This window comes from Dendronephthya gigantea, unplaced genomic scaffold (genome assembly GCF_004324835.1).
Source record: "Dendronephthya gigantea isolate DGI-Jeju-01 unplaced genomic scaffold, DenGig_1.0 000018F, whole genome shotgun sequence".
Taxonomy (NCBI): domain Eukaryota; kingdom Metazoa; phylum Cnidaria; class Anthozoa; order Malacalcyonacea; family Nephtheidae; genus Dendronephthya; species Dendronephthya gigantea.
Genome location: NW_021163028.1, coordinates 2,460,822 through 2,476,252, shown reverse-complemented (window position 1 = coordinate 2,476,252; position 15,431 = coordinate 2,460,822). Strand labels below are relative to the sequence as shown.

Here is a 15,431-nt window from a genome sequence, read left to right as displayed (position 1 = left end):
TCCCCGATCAAGGTGTGTTTATCACGTGGACAAAACGTTCCCGCCAAATTTGTAGTGAAATCGACATTTTTTTCTTGTCGCTTTATTTCTTCCGCCCTTTTGTTTGTTACTAGGCGACACGGGCATTCAAGACAGAAATGAGCCAATCAGAGCGCGCGAATTCGAAAAAACCGGAAACACTCATTGAAAAATTTTTACTACGCTTTGCCAAGTGTGAGTAAGCGAATTACGTTGCAATTGCAATATATGGTCGGCTATTGTTGCATTTCTGCGTAGTTTTTGTAACGTTTTACATTGTGAACGTTTATGAGATTGTATCATGAGTGTTGGTAGCGTTGTACATCATGCCTCGCCTTCGAACAGCAAATGTTTAGAGCTGGGAATAAGCCGTTCTTGTTGTCGGAATTTATTTGGGCCAATTGACCACGAGCAGCTACGGACTGAATTGGAGACAGAGCTAAAACGAATTACAGACGAAAAGAAACGACGATGGAATTTTGACTTCGTGAAGCTGAAACCTCTGGACGGGGACTTTTCATGGCAAAGAATTGGCGACAATCGTAGCGTTGGATTTGCGACTAGCGACGAATCAAATGGTCGAATATCTGACAGAATCACGCCACAATCAAACGTAGTCAACACGCGTGATGATGGATCGAATGCACAAACAAGAAATGCAACATCAAACGCCCAAGAAACATGTTTCAGAACCCCCGAACGGCTGACCGCAAAAAGATTGAGAAAATCGCCAAGGATCACAGGTGTTTAAAATCACACAATTTTACGGCATGCAATGTTGTCGAGTGTAATAATAATTATTGTATATATATATATATATATATATATATATGATTTGCAATCGCGCCTAGTTTATAACTTCCGCCAATTGTCGATTGTAATTTTAACTGTCTGATTCGTATACACGTGAAATTATGTCAATTAGCTTGGTGTATAAACTCGATTGTAAACAATGAATGTTATATAATTTCAGGTTTACTAGTAGATCAAGCAATATAAAGCTACCAACATATATTTTAGCTGGTCATCTGCTGATGACAGCTTATTTTGAGGCGTGCGTGTAATATTACCCCTATATGGTTATGGCCTGTGTAGGTAGGGTTGTTCTGAAATTCGAGATTATGAGTAACACCGTGACTTATATTTTTGAAAAAACATTCTATCTGCTAACATTCCTGTGGTTCAGTCCTACTAAAAACGTTTTAAATCACAAAGGCCATGATAATGTCTTCAAGCGTATTGTCAAACACGGAACTGTATGTCTGTCGCAAAATCTGTCCAATATAACCCTGAAAGCCCTTAATTTTAACCCCTAATCTGAAATACGGTCTACTGAATTCATACTCGAACATTGTTGCCAACCAAAAAACCCTTTTTCTTTTAGATTATTTGCGGGCAAAGAAGGGACGTGGCACTTCTAGAAAAATAAAATTCAACGGCGAATTAGCGGGAGTCCCCAAACTATGTAAACGCGTTCAGACAAGAAAGGCGAGCAGCGGGCGTCCGACTGGCAAACAATCGACGTTGGATCAATATATGCCGAAGGTATGCAAAGATTAAAGGCTCCAGACAAAAACAATCCCAATTTGAGCAAAACAGATTGTGATATCGGTGATTTCAAAGTCATCTTGTGAAAAAAATGGCAAATTAAAAAATACTGTTCGTTCTTTTTATTATATCGTGATCTCTCATCTGTGTACTGTGCGACAATTATTGATTGTAGTTATTTAGAGATACATAAGAGTCGCCATGACCTTGTGATGGAAACTAAACCATTACATAATTATTGTGTTTGGTAGTTTGGAATTGTGTGTATAATTTTTAAATCAAATCTTGCTTGCGTTTGGAAGAGGAAGCTTACACATGCATGTCACAACCATAAATGATTAGATATATTGCTTATGGCAGCAAATTTAGTGTAGAACAAAACGTTATCAACTGAATCAGGAAATCTAAATTTATAATCTTGAATGTGTGTTGAATGTTGCACCACTGCAACAATTAACCATTGTGCCTGTTCTTAGAAATTCTATCACTTGCGGCCCAGTTGTGAGGCATATTTATAAGGTCTTCCTTGCAAAAACTTTCCTTGTATTCTTAATTAACTTCATATTTTTTCTTGTCTAAAAATAAGCTTTTACATTCATCGCGTTTTAAAAAGTCAAGAACACTTTCTTTTATTACCCTCTCTCGTTCAACTTCCTTGTTTAGTGTGTGTCTTATGGATCATTTACGAACGTGAAGATATTAAGTTGAGGAGGGCAAATTTAACAATTTAGACAACTTGTTGCTGGGATTATATAAATGCCTCGTGATCGAAATACCAAGCGCGTCATGCTGGTTTGTAAATTCAATATTTATTGTTGCTTTGTTCCGTTTCAGCTCCGACCAAGACAATCAAATGGTAAAGCCCAGATTTCGAGATAGACGAAGACTTAAAAAATATCAGAATGGACACTACGATTCACGATTGTACATACTATAGTATAGTATAGCGCTACACGAAGGTTCTTAGCCTTAAGGCTTAACGAAGATCTTCTGGTTTTAGATAACTCTTCGAGACAATGTTTTCAGTCAATGTTTTATGTAAGATTATGAAATAATTTAGTTGAAGTTCATTCCATTGGGTAATCAAGTTGTCGACTTGATTATTATCACACGAATGTGATAAATTTGTATTTAAAATTTAAATATTGTTCATAACAAAAGTTCTGAAACACAGAGAAACTTCTCTTAAATCTTCTATTTATGGCTTTTGCTGATTTGCATAATCAAATTACACAAGGAGCTAAAATATGCAGCACGCGGAAAACCTGCGAACGAGAATAGCTAAATAGCTAAAATAGCTACTAAATAGCTAACATTTCGACACACGCCCTCACACGCCGTGAGAAGACCTGGGTACGAGGATGCCCCAGCCAAATCGCGTCTCGTACACGCTGGGAAAAAATAAAATTAATCTGGACGAATGATTGGGAATTGGATTTTGTATATCATGTCACACATATCAAATCTTCACCTCAAAAAAGTGAACCCTAACAGCACATGCACATAAATATTTCCAGGTAACTTTGTCATGAGTATTGAGTGATAGACTACCGCCGGTACCTGAAAAACATCAAGACTCGTATAGATTTCTGCTGCGCTGTCCCGAACTATAGTATAATTAATACCCATCTCAGGTTGGCTATGACAGGCGTTGAAAACCATAGAAACTTTGCCAATTGGAAAGTTAAGGCTCACTTTCTTGAGACATCAACTTCAGTTAACCAGATCTGATTAAATTTGTTTTCTGCCTGTCCTGTCTAAAATTACATCAAGCTGTGCCGATGGAATATGATCCCATGCACATGATCTGATCTGAGTCACTGAGTGACTTATGAGCTCTAAATATCACGTAAATATTGAATTCCAGCAACAAATACACTGTCGTTACAATTTTCCAAGGTACACAGATTATAAAAGCTCATCGGCATGAAGCTGGACGGAGTCAAGTCTAAAGACTCCCACGACTCCACGAGATAAAGGGTGCAAATTTAATAAAATCACAGAACAGGTAAATTAATGATTATTTCAAGACTCGAGGAACCTCGCAAGCTCTCACTCAGTTGGTTTTAATGATGTTATGCTGAAACGATTGAAGTTTCCACAAATTAGAGACAGCACATAAATTCTGCATCTCTCGTTAGTCGTGACTGTTGTCTATGCATGTCGTTAGTCTGTTTACATGATCGAATTTTGTTGCGTCCAATTCACTTCTGATGTATGTTTTATAGTCTGTCGACTTGCAATTTATGTGGGCAGCAAATCAACTTAAACCAACGCAGTTTTGCTTTATCACAGATCTGTGCTTTATCAATAACCTGACTTCATTCCATACGTCAGAAGTGAATTGGATCCAACAAAATTGGATCGTGTGAACAGACCTTTACATATTTGCACTATAAATGTTGTCTTATGACCTTTCAATGCATATGCCTTTACATCACAGCTGTAAAGACATACAGTATTTCGTAAGTTGACATACAGTATTTCGTCATAATTCACGGCATGTCGTCATAAAGAAGTACAACGAATTATGACATGTGAATTACGACGAATTATGTTTTATGAAAACCATTTTCTTCTTGCATGTAATGTGCGCAATGGACTTAACCATTATGACATTTCATGGCACGATGCTTTGCAAGAATTATAGCTATTGGCAGATGATATTTTACGAAGCATGGGGCCAATGTGACTTAATTCAGATAATACTCGTGTTAAACATTCTATGCAGGATACTATGGCATTAATGATGAGTAATTTGACTAATTTCGTTGGGCAAGTCACCTACTGACGTTTTGCATTACTGACGGCATGAGGTTACATAAGAAGCTTTCGCGTTTTTAGGTTGAATTTTCTCAATCCCCGCCTTAGCTACGCCTTTGTTTGCACACAGTTAATACTGTGGTTTGCACTAAAATTATCTGCCACTGTGCCACAGTCTTAAAAAGCTGAATATTCCGACATCTTGGATTTTTTTGAGATGTATAATGATAATGCGTCATGTTTTACCTTTTTAATTGAACAAACTTTTTAAATGACTGTCTCACTGTCCGTATAATTAATATATTTGCCATTTCGAAAAAAATGATGACAGTTGAGTTAATGAGGTAACAGTTGTTTTAGTAAATATTACAACTTACAAGGACTATGCCGGACACAAGAAACGAGTTTTGCATAAATTTACACGCTCTATTAACCGCCACTGTACATAGTTCCTCTTATCTGCGTGTGAAAATATGCAATAAAATCGGTAGGTAGACGATATATATTGTTGGTTATTGTATATATATCATTTAAAATTCAAAAATATTCATATATCACGTCCAATAACCTTAAAACCGAATAAAACTGCCATATTCATGAGAAATGGATAATACGAAACATCTAAAATGTTGACTTCTAAACTCTCGAGCCTATATAAGCACAGCTAAAAGTGAAGTCATTTTATTTCGATTTACTAAATCATCGTCAATATATATAATAACGATTTTATACACTGACTTCAATAACCTTTATATTCGTTTATCAAAAAAATGTTCCAATAGGTAACGACCAATAAGTAAATATATATAGCTAGCTATGCATAACGATATGACTAAATACAACATATCTCAAATGTCAATGCAACATTATGGCTAGATTACTACACCCATACAAAAGTCAGTTATATAAGTTCATAGATAAAATAATGTAGTCACTACAATGAAAAGTGATATATTCATGTATACAGTCATTGCTCTTATATTCATAGAATAGATGCGAAGTATATTAAAAACAGGAAGTAACTGGTACATGTGCAAGACGTGCGAGCGACAGATGTATGATATTCTAAATTGTTCGACATTAGGTATACAATATTATCTATATACGCATCGCGCGCGCATGACCCTATGAATAGATAAAGAATGCTTGGCGAGGAAGCCTTTTGTTTGGTAACGCGACTACATGAACATGCGAGACTTGACATTTTAACAACTTAGTATTTGTTAAACACTTACACCGAGCCATTTGTCGTTTGTCCGCCCACGCATGCAGGCTTGCGTACAAATGTCAATATATAATGATGTTTTTATTGCAGCGCTTCTTGACTGGCAAAACTACAAAGTAATTTATCACGTACGAATCAAATTCAGATCTTGCTATCACTTCTCAAGGCACGCTTGAAAACAATTCACATTTCTAGTGGACGCTGTTACGACAGTTACGCTGGCAAGTAAAGATGTGTTCACTTTTTCACAGTTAGACCGAGACACTTCATTCTTCACTATAACCTCTTCCGCGCAGACAACTTCGAAATAACCAAACGGCTTATTTTCGAAACAGCAATCAGTAAATTCTTTACGCGGGTCATCTTTGGCTGGTTTCACGAAAGCTATAATTACACATTTTTACAATCACCCTATAAGTGTCTAAAATTACCCTTAGTTCGATGTAACAGTGATTAACCTATATTAGACTTTAATGGTTTAATCACTGAAATACTATATCTGATTGGTTATTGTGGTGCAGAGCTTCAATCTTATTGGCTTATAAATTTTGTGATTAATGCTCAAAAATAGTGCGATTTGGGAATTAATCACACTATTTTTAACCATTTATAATGAATATAATAAAACTGGTGGTCCTTTAAAATAAATGCTTTTCCAGCATTTTCATAACCGTTGAAATAGTAACTATCTTCGTCTTCGTCATATTGCACTGTAAATCTCACAGTCTCGCAGTGTTACGCCAACACCAAAATGGTGTAGGATAACACCAAATACTGTAAGTTTTATGTTGAATCGAAGACCACATTTGAGTGTAGCAATACACATGCTCACACCATGCTAGCGTTCCTATAACACTCTCTTGGTATAAAAAGAAAAAATTATCCATCTATACACAAACTTAACCGGTTTACATTAAAACAGTGGACCCTTACCTAACTCACAAGTTCTATTACACTTTACGATAGCGTTAATATACACCTATTTAGTGTTAAGATATGTTTACATTCGAGCAGTGCAAATTTACACGTAAGTTGTAGTTACTTGTATGATTACACCAAATGTACTGATGAGACGTAGCCGTCGTAGCCATCGCCCAGCTGACTACGTACGGAGACTGCTTGTCTGCTATGTTTTCACATTCACACTGCAGCATGTGATGTCTTGTTTACATTTACTTAAAATTTACTTTCCTTGCAAGGAATTTACTTTCGTTAAAACCTGCAAGTTTCGCGAATTTTGTGTAATTCTATAATAGAGGGTCGTACAGGGTTATTTTCGCCGACGAGTGATTATATTATTTTCCTCATCATGGCCGGGGCGTGATTTCTAAAAATTACCTCCGTGATCCGCGTGACGTGTAGCTATGTTCCGCGTGACCGTGAATAGTTCAAATTCAAAGTTCAAAGCCGCGTGATTCGTGATCTCGCCGCTTCTTTAACGCGAATTTAGACTCATGAATCTAAGCTATGACGGTTTTTCTAATTCTTTGAAATCTTATTTTTGTACATTGGAGATTTTGTTTGTAACCTAATTCTTCGCGATCTTAACACACCTTTCTTAACACCACATCCTAACATAATATCCGATTTTCCTGATCCTAATAGAATAGAAAATAGCAATTTTTTGTCTGTCATTAGCGATTCGAGAACCGTGTATTTCTGTGCAACCAACTATACCACGTTCGCGGACTGATACGATATAGCTAGTACTTCACTGATTGCATTAAGTGAGAACGATTTTGTAAAGAAATCGAAACACAACACTGAACCTCCCTGTAATGTTTGAAGAAGTGCATGTCAGTTGGCATTGGATTATTATTACTGATTTATTAATGATTTAAAAATCTTTATACGCGGTAGTTTATCAAACATAATATATATATTATAAAATATAATCTATATATATGATTATGTTTAAAGCGTGTATAAAGGTCGTTTTCCACTAGGCGAATTGATTCGCGCGAGCAGATAAAAAGTAGGAAGCGTTTCTACTTTTTCGCGGCGAAATTTTTCGCAAACCAATCACATCACCGAATTTCAGATATCACTTCGCGTCGCGCGAATAAATCCGCCTAGTGAGAACGGGCTTAACAAAAGTATAAAATGGCTGCTTTTCTTATATGGCCGTGTAAAAATTTACAACATCTGACAACATCTATATCAACTATATAAATTAATACATATACAAGACACAACGTCATGTCATAAGACATTATTAAATAAGTATAACAAGTAGGAATTTTGTTGAGGAAATGTTTCAGAAGTTGGGATGTAAGATTAAAGGACCTTTCCGTTTACAGCATCCACAAATTATCGGCAAGGCACGGCTAAAACGTGCACTATGTAACGTGTACAAACTTTATCCGTGTTCGGCCTTTGTATTGGTAGCGCGGCAAGAATAGAATTTGGTTTCCTCGTTCTACAAGGATGGCTGTTAGGCATGCATATTCCGGCTTCAAATGCTGGTGTCAATTGCTTAATCCTAATAATCTCCTTGAGATATACGCCCGAACTAAGAAACAAAAAACTCGTATTTTCGTATCCAGGATATATCTCATCTCTTTCACGCCTTCGCCTGCACCCCGCTGAAGAGAATTCAGATAAGTTGACCACAATGCATGGGTTAGGTATTCCAGACTTGTGCTTGCATGTATACGCTCGTTCCATGCTGCAGCAGTATAAAAATTCGCAACTTTCGAGTCTTAATTAGAAGCCATAAATTTTAAAAAGTATTGAATACAAAACTTTCCGTATCTGCGTCAAACTCTTTTTCATTTTAATCAAAATGACAAAAAGATATATTTGGTATACGCGGAAAACGATCCATGCATGTGCTGAAGAAATATACATATATAAATCGATGCAGGGCGCCCTTCAAGTAAAAACAATATATTTGTAAGACGTCAATATATTGTCCAAACAAGTTAGGTTTTTCATTACATATTATTATACCGGCCTCGACACGAATGTAAAGTCACAACATCAATTCAGAATCCGCTGAGCAAAAATTAATCAGACGGTCTAACAAAAATGTCAAAATCAATGAAGCAATTTTAGTCTTAATAAGATTGCTCGTAGTTTTGTGGTTGTGAAGTTATATCGATAAAGGGGATTTATGTAATACCTTAATACCTCTGTTTGTTTGTTGCCAGCGCGAACTGACGGCGAAATTCCCGAGAAAGGGAGCTGACAACTCCTACTAAAGCTTGTTTGCCATTGAAAAAGCAGATCAACCCTACGCCACCTGGTTTGACGATAAATTCGCGAAATGAGGAGAGCATAATTGTCGCGTAGGTCGTGGAATATGAACTACACTGAATAAACATTCGCTTACTAACACTGTGGAAACGAATGACGTTACTTGTCAGTTAAAAAACAAATGTAAAGATGTTTATATATACCTGAAGATTGGCACAAGAGTTCAAAATGTCAACTTAAAAGAGCTGGTCTTTTTTTATATCATCGCATTTAAACAAGGAGCTTTTATCTCAAAGTTATACCACATTGGCCCATCGAGGCAGTATATTCCGGAACAACTAGCCACTGAGACGAAGCATGTTGCCGAAGAAAAGGAAAATAATTTACGTTCTGCCTTCTACTCTGTTGTTACTCGTGATATTTTGCTCGGCATCTGAAGATGCTGAGATGGACGTGCTACTGACTGTAATCCGCGATGAGAATCTCAATCTCCCGGACCGCGTCAACATATGTCCGACCAGAGAAAGCGTAATGCCACACTTCGAAGCGAAGACTATGAACTGCAGCGAGAAAAGAAAGCCCGAGATGTGTGAAAGGAACGGACAACTCATCAGTGGTTATCCGTGTACGTGCAAGAATAAAAGTCCACTTTATTCGGCCGGCAAAAGACGTTGTGTCCATAACGTCTGGCTTCGCAAAGGTAAGCGATGATTGAGTTAAAATCGCCAAAGTTCATGAATTTTAATAAGAGGAATTTCAAGCCGCTTCCTCCGTCAAAGGAATTTTTGAGACATAGGCAGACCATTTAGGTTCTCGAAAGCAGACTGACGCGAAGTCAGAATCAATCGACAATCTTAGAATCCATTGTGAGTCTACGTGACTACATAATCGCCTCATTTGCAGGCAACTCTGTACACAACAAAGCATTAATTTAATCTAAATAGCTTTTCGATGACATGCAATGACTGACATTGCGAAAACAATCAAAGAATTTGAATTTGGTTGTGAAAAGGCGAGAAAATGTAGCCTGCCAGCCTTGAGTTATGTCTATGGGCATTTTCCCTATGCCCATGTGAAGATTTTAAAAGAGAATTCTACCCTAGCCATAAACTCCTTTTCCTAGCAGGCTAATAAATTGAAGATAAGGAAAATTTAAAACCAATAGTAATTTCGCCCACGATGGATATTTCACCAGATGACACTCCTTTTTCTATGAAAACAATTCATTTTCGACATGAATAACTGAGTTTTAGAATAAATGGAGGAAGGGTTTTACTTTCATGGAGTTGTTTACTTTCCTTGGCTAATCGGATCGTAATACAGCTATGCTATAAGTCGTGTGGGAGATATAAACCAGTTTCTGGAAGGTAAATATGTCAGTCAAGACTCGAAGGCAAGCCTACTACGTGCCAATGGGCAGGCCTCAGCTGGTCAAGGGCGTAAAACATTATGCGATAGCTTACACTAACAAATATTGAAATATCCTGGTTGTGTCGTCTTTTTCATACAACTATTCAAAACGTCTCGTAAGTCACGATTTGTTGTTCTTGTTACCTAGCAACAACCCTCGTGGGTCAAGTCCACTGACGTATGCTAAATAGCATACGTATATTTAGGTCAGTGGTCAAGTCATGCGTAATGGATCCTTATCCAATTATTCTCAGCTGCCACCTTTTACCAGAAACCTTTCACCTTTATTTTTTTATGATCAGAAACCGTGCCAACAACCTGACAATTTAACTCGCTGCAATTAGAAAATACATTGGTTGACAAACGTAAAATAGAATAACAGAGAGGTAACAAGATATATAGAAATAACAACGAAGTAACAAAAAACTAACGTTTGATTTTTCAACCGCGTACATAGACTTCTCCTCATGAACGGTGTCAACAATATATATCAAGGCATATTACTAATCCGATAAAGTATAGTGCATGATAGCATAGCATATTTTCATAAGAATGACTGTTGCCTGTCTATCAATTCCCCGCTCAGTAATGATTTATTTTTTCATGTAAGTCCCGTGTGAGTTTTGATTAGATATATAGCAATTGTTCGCATAAAAAACGATTAGCCCACGTCGTAAACGTTTGAACCAAAACACGGAAGAGAAAAATATAATGTCTTGCTGTCGGGATATCTAGGATTTTGAGATTGACTATAAGAACGTGATACTACCTAGGCGTTCGATAGGTGTGGTTCCTGCGTTTATATTCCTGTATATTACAAGATCAGTGCATTCGAAACTACGCCTGGAAGTAGTGGGCGCTTACGTACACGCCCATATAAACACACGAAAAATTTAAACGCACACTAAGAGCACACCCTCTTTTGATGGGGATTCCGATGAAAAGTGGCAAGCCTATTTCAAGCGCTCCCTCTATACAGGCTGTCCCAACAAACGTGAACTCGTTCATTAATGTAGTCGCTGACCGAATTATCATTCCCAAAATGTGATTACACAATCGTCAATAATCATCTTGACATGTCTTTGCGTCTGGCATTTCATATTTTCTGTGCAGCATGAAAAAACATGGTTTAACGTATATATTTTTATGTATGTGGGTTCCTTTTTCTTTCAGCACACCCTGTATTTTTAGGCACCAGGATCGTCAGGATTATTTTGATACAGGGTGTATACCATACGTATTTGCAAGGCTGTGCAACTAATTACGCTTTTGGGATTTGAAAATACGTTTCTACGTGCAGTACTATCAAAATAAGCACACAAAGTAAATTAAAATTAGTTCGATTACGAATAGCTCAGCTAACAACTCATTTACAATGGTTTTAGACGGAGGTTGAGTTTACTCGTATACGTTTAAAACGAGGAATTCTCTTAGTTCTGTTCTTGACTGAGCCACTCCCATTTTTTGCCACTTCCATTAACAATGGAAAGAAATCCTTGTGACCAAAAGAAGAAAAGCCGATAGAGGAAGGAAATTAAAGAGCCTTGAACATACAACTTTGTTTTTTTTTATTTGAAGGTTGTGACCTTCGTTTCGGCTCGTGGCGTCACTCGACCGGGTGGGTATGGGACGAGCTCGACGATCCGACACCGTTACTGTACCTAGACGACGGTCACGGCATTGCAGGAGGTTTCAACGTTTCGAATAGAGATTTTGAGCTTTGCAGTCTCTTAAATGTGACTGCGCTGTCAAAAACTGGCATTTGGTCGAAGATTGATTTTCGTTTCGAGGATTTTCAATTCTTTGTTTCAAGAGGATATTTTCATATAAGTTGGGTAAGGAAGTTTCAAACACCTTTAATCATGTTTAGTAATCTGTCTGTTGTCTCTTCAGTGTTGTCACAATGTAAAAACTAAACTCTGGGCAACTAAACGACCTTTGCCACAGTGAATTGCCAGAAGATTATCGAGCCAAAAGTCAATCTAACTTATCTAACCTTGACATCATCTCTCCAATCAAATTAGTGATAGAGCTACATTTTTTAAACGCAAATCAATCAAGCGTTAACCTATAAAAGTTTTTGTGTCACAACAGTTTAATTGCCTACAACCTAGCACGACTTGGTTTCTCGACGGCACGGACACCGTGAAACTTTTATCGCTCTATACACATGGTTTTTCTACTTTTCTTTTTAGAATACCGTACACTTAGACCCAGAGAGCAGAGACACCATAACAGGAAGGCTTTTACGATTCTCTATTATGTGTCGACGACCCGAACCCAAATCACATGAGGATATCATACGTGATCCATTGGAGTCGTGTCTGACTTTTAAAGCAACAGGGAACTATACTAGTACGTACATGCATGATTGGAAGACAATTTAAAAACCCGAGCTGAGTTGGGGTTAAAGGAAACAAATGACACCATACCATACCATACCATACCATACCATACCATACCATACCATACCATGCCGTGCCATACCATAAAAGGAAACAAATGACACACCATACCACACCATACCTGACCTATACCATGCCATACCATACCATACCATACCATACCATACCATACCATACCTGACCTATACCATGCCATACCATACCCATTCCATTACTTCACTTCACTCTATCCATTTTCATGATCAATATCACCTCTTGCCAGTAACAATAGCAAGCAATATCTCAACATACTAATACTACCTTGAAATAACCATCTATACGGACACGGTAAACGTACAGTACACTATGATAGGATGGCAACTTAATCTCTACTGTAGTGTAGTGTAGATTACCACTCGATACAAATTCTAAGGTGTACGAAGATAATATTCATGATACGCTATCATACAATGCGCTTATGCTGCCATTCTATACCGTTCCATATGTGATTCCACATTATATCATCATTTTTTCTCCTACGTATCTACTTAGTTGCCGCTGATTCACCAAAAAGGAAGAAACCAGAAGAACAAACCAACGACCCTACGATAGCGATAATACTGGGAGTGATTATTCCAACTGTGGTCATAATTGGCACAGTGATCATTGTGGTGTTTCTCAGGCGGCGAGGATTCGGTACACGTTCCAACAGAATTAAATTTCCATTTCATTTACGCGCAAGATATGCGAAGTGAACATATTCACGAGAAAAACCTTACAATTTTCATTTTTTATTCAATCTTATCAACCGAAATATATACGATATAAAGCCTGGTTCTTATATCTCGTAATGCATCGGCGATGTTCTACAAACCACTGTACGTGACCAATGAATAGATAATTCTTTTCGATTTTATTCATCAATCACCACCGAAAGTAGATATCGCCGATGAATGGCGATATATGAGAACCAGGCCTGAAGGTTCACCTTTTGGGCCATAGTAATGCAATGCACAGGGGTTCACTATTAGAAACTTTCTAGGTATACACCACATAAGTATATAATACTGCAAAGCTTTCGGTCCTTTAACCCGGGTCTTCATCAGTGCAATTGATAATCGAAAGCTTTGCAGTAATATATACTTACGTGGTGTACCTACAAGCTTAATTACTTATCGATTGTCACCATGCAAACGTACAAGAATATTAGAAACTTTCTGTTAGGGGGTTCGTACGAAGAAAAATAGGCTTTCGTCAAAATTGTGAACAAAGGAATGTTCGTTATTCATACAACCGGGGTTTATACCGACCGGGACAGTGAACACTTCATCCTGATTTTCTTTGGTATTGAAATGCAAATTAAACACTCATTTAAATGTTGCATACTTGTTTTGAAATTTCTTTGAGGGTCATCGCTGTTAATCCGTTATCCGCAAACGTTAACGTCGTCTTAATATTTATTTATTTCTTTCTCAACAACGCATCTCGGCAACACATCTTTCCGTCGAAAATGGCAGTTCACCATCTTTTGGAACAAGATGGCTGCGTAGGCGCAGCAGAGTTTACCCCCATTTACACCACAGTCAATTTATCGGCACGGCACGGCTAAAATGTGTACCCGTGTCCATTTTACTAGTGGTCAGGCTACCAAGACAAAGGCCGGGCACGGATGAAATGGGCACGGGTACGCATTTTAGCCGTGCCGTGACAATAAATCGAGTGTAGTGTAAACGGGGCTTAAAATGGCCCTACGCGAGCTCTACTACAGAATAATTAATGACCAATGTAAGTGCAACCCTGAACCAGAACCCGCCACTGTTGGTAAAACTGAGTCTGCATGACCTAAACGTCAATGAATATATTTTCTCATTTATCTATTTTACCCCGAGATTTCTGTTATATACACACCACGGTGACTGAGGATTCATTTGAACGTCAACTATTTGGTGGAATACTGACTCGGCAGCTTATAAACAATGGTGTTTCTAGTCCGTTCTTTCGAAGGTCGTCTCTTCTTTAACTTACCGTGGTCTTTGAAAGCGATTGCGCGTACTTCGACCACCGTTGTAGCATCACACAAAGAAGTGTTGCCATTCTCGGCCATTCCTGGCCCAAAAGGAACAATTCGAAATCTGTTGGACTACGGGATGTCCAGAGGGACGTTCTTTGAAGTCTTGGAGAAGCGCTTTGATAAATACGGCCCGATTTACAGCGAAAAACTGCTGGACAGTCGTATAGTGAGCATTTCCGATGTCGACGCCACGACCAACGTCTTGCGCACAGAAAATGAACTTCAGATGCGACCCGGCTTCGAGGCAGTTGCCGAGATGATGGAGGAGACAGGCTTTGGTGTTGGGCTCGCCTCAAACGACTATGAAATATGGTATCCTGATAGATCACTGCTCTCGCCGAAGATGCTGCGTCCCAAAGACGTGAGTGAGATATTCCTTGTTGAATACTATAGCGAACGAGTTCGCAGAGCGAGCAGCACGTTGTATTGGACCAGACGGAGTGGTGAACAACAAAGAAGAACTGAACTTTTGGACCGTAGAGTCGTTCGCCGCGTTCTTGTTCAATCAACGTCTTGGTTTCTACGACGACCCCGCGGATCCCGAAGCAGTCGCATTCGTGAATTCAGCTCGTATTATGCTTAATATATACGATCGGAAAGATGCTGCACGCTGCTCCTTTTTATAAGTACTTTAAACCCTAACGATTCCACGACCCACGTTGAAGAAAAGCATAATTGACGTAAACTCCAGTGGTTTGAACATATTAGATAGAGTGTTAGCAAAACAGCAGGAGATGGTCAAGACAGCCAATGGTCACAAACGATCGTTGTTTGAATTTCTCTCTGCCAACGATAAATCACCAGAAAGATTGAA

At 38.2% G+C, this 15,431-nt stretch overlaps 2 protein-coding genes across 4 annotated transcripts; both read left to right on the top strand.

Annotated features, from left to right (window-relative positions):
* Positions 1-217: 217 nt before the first annotated feature.
* Positions 218-2,734, top strand: LOC114520898. The gene is made up of 3 exons (XM_028541243.1): positions 218-761; positions 1,403-1,563; positions 2,401-2,734. Exons 1-3 carry the CDS (start codon positions 320-322, stop codon positions 2,443-2,445), a joined length of 648 nt encoding a protein of 215 aa, XP_028397044.1. The 5' UTR covers positions 218-319; the 3' UTR covers positions 2,446-2,734.
* A 657-nt stretch (positions 2,735-3,391) lies between these two features.
* Positions 3,392-13,681, top strand: LOC114520954. Of its 3 annotated transcripts, none has more exons than XM_028541306.1 (5): positions 3,392-3,574; positions 8,707-9,452; positions 11,741-11,997; positions 12,358-12,517; positions 13,099-13,681. In XM_028541306.1, exons 2-5 carry the CDS (start codon positions 9,110-9,112, stop codon positions 13,299-13,301), a joined length of 963 nt encoding a protein of 320 aa, XP_028397107.1. In that variant the 5' UTR covers positions 3,392-3,574; positions 8,707-9,109; the 3' UTR covers positions 13,302-13,681. The 3 variants fall into 3 exon arrangements, with proteins under 3 accessions (XP_028397107.1, XP_028397108.1, XP_028397109.1); XM_028541307.1 differs by lacking the exon at positions 3,392-3,574 and adding an exon at positions 4,760-4,816; XM_028541308.1 differs by lacking the exon at positions 3,392-3,574 and adding an exon at positions 5,256-5,413.
* The last annotated feature ends 1,750 nt before the right edge of the window (positions 13,682-15,431 follow it).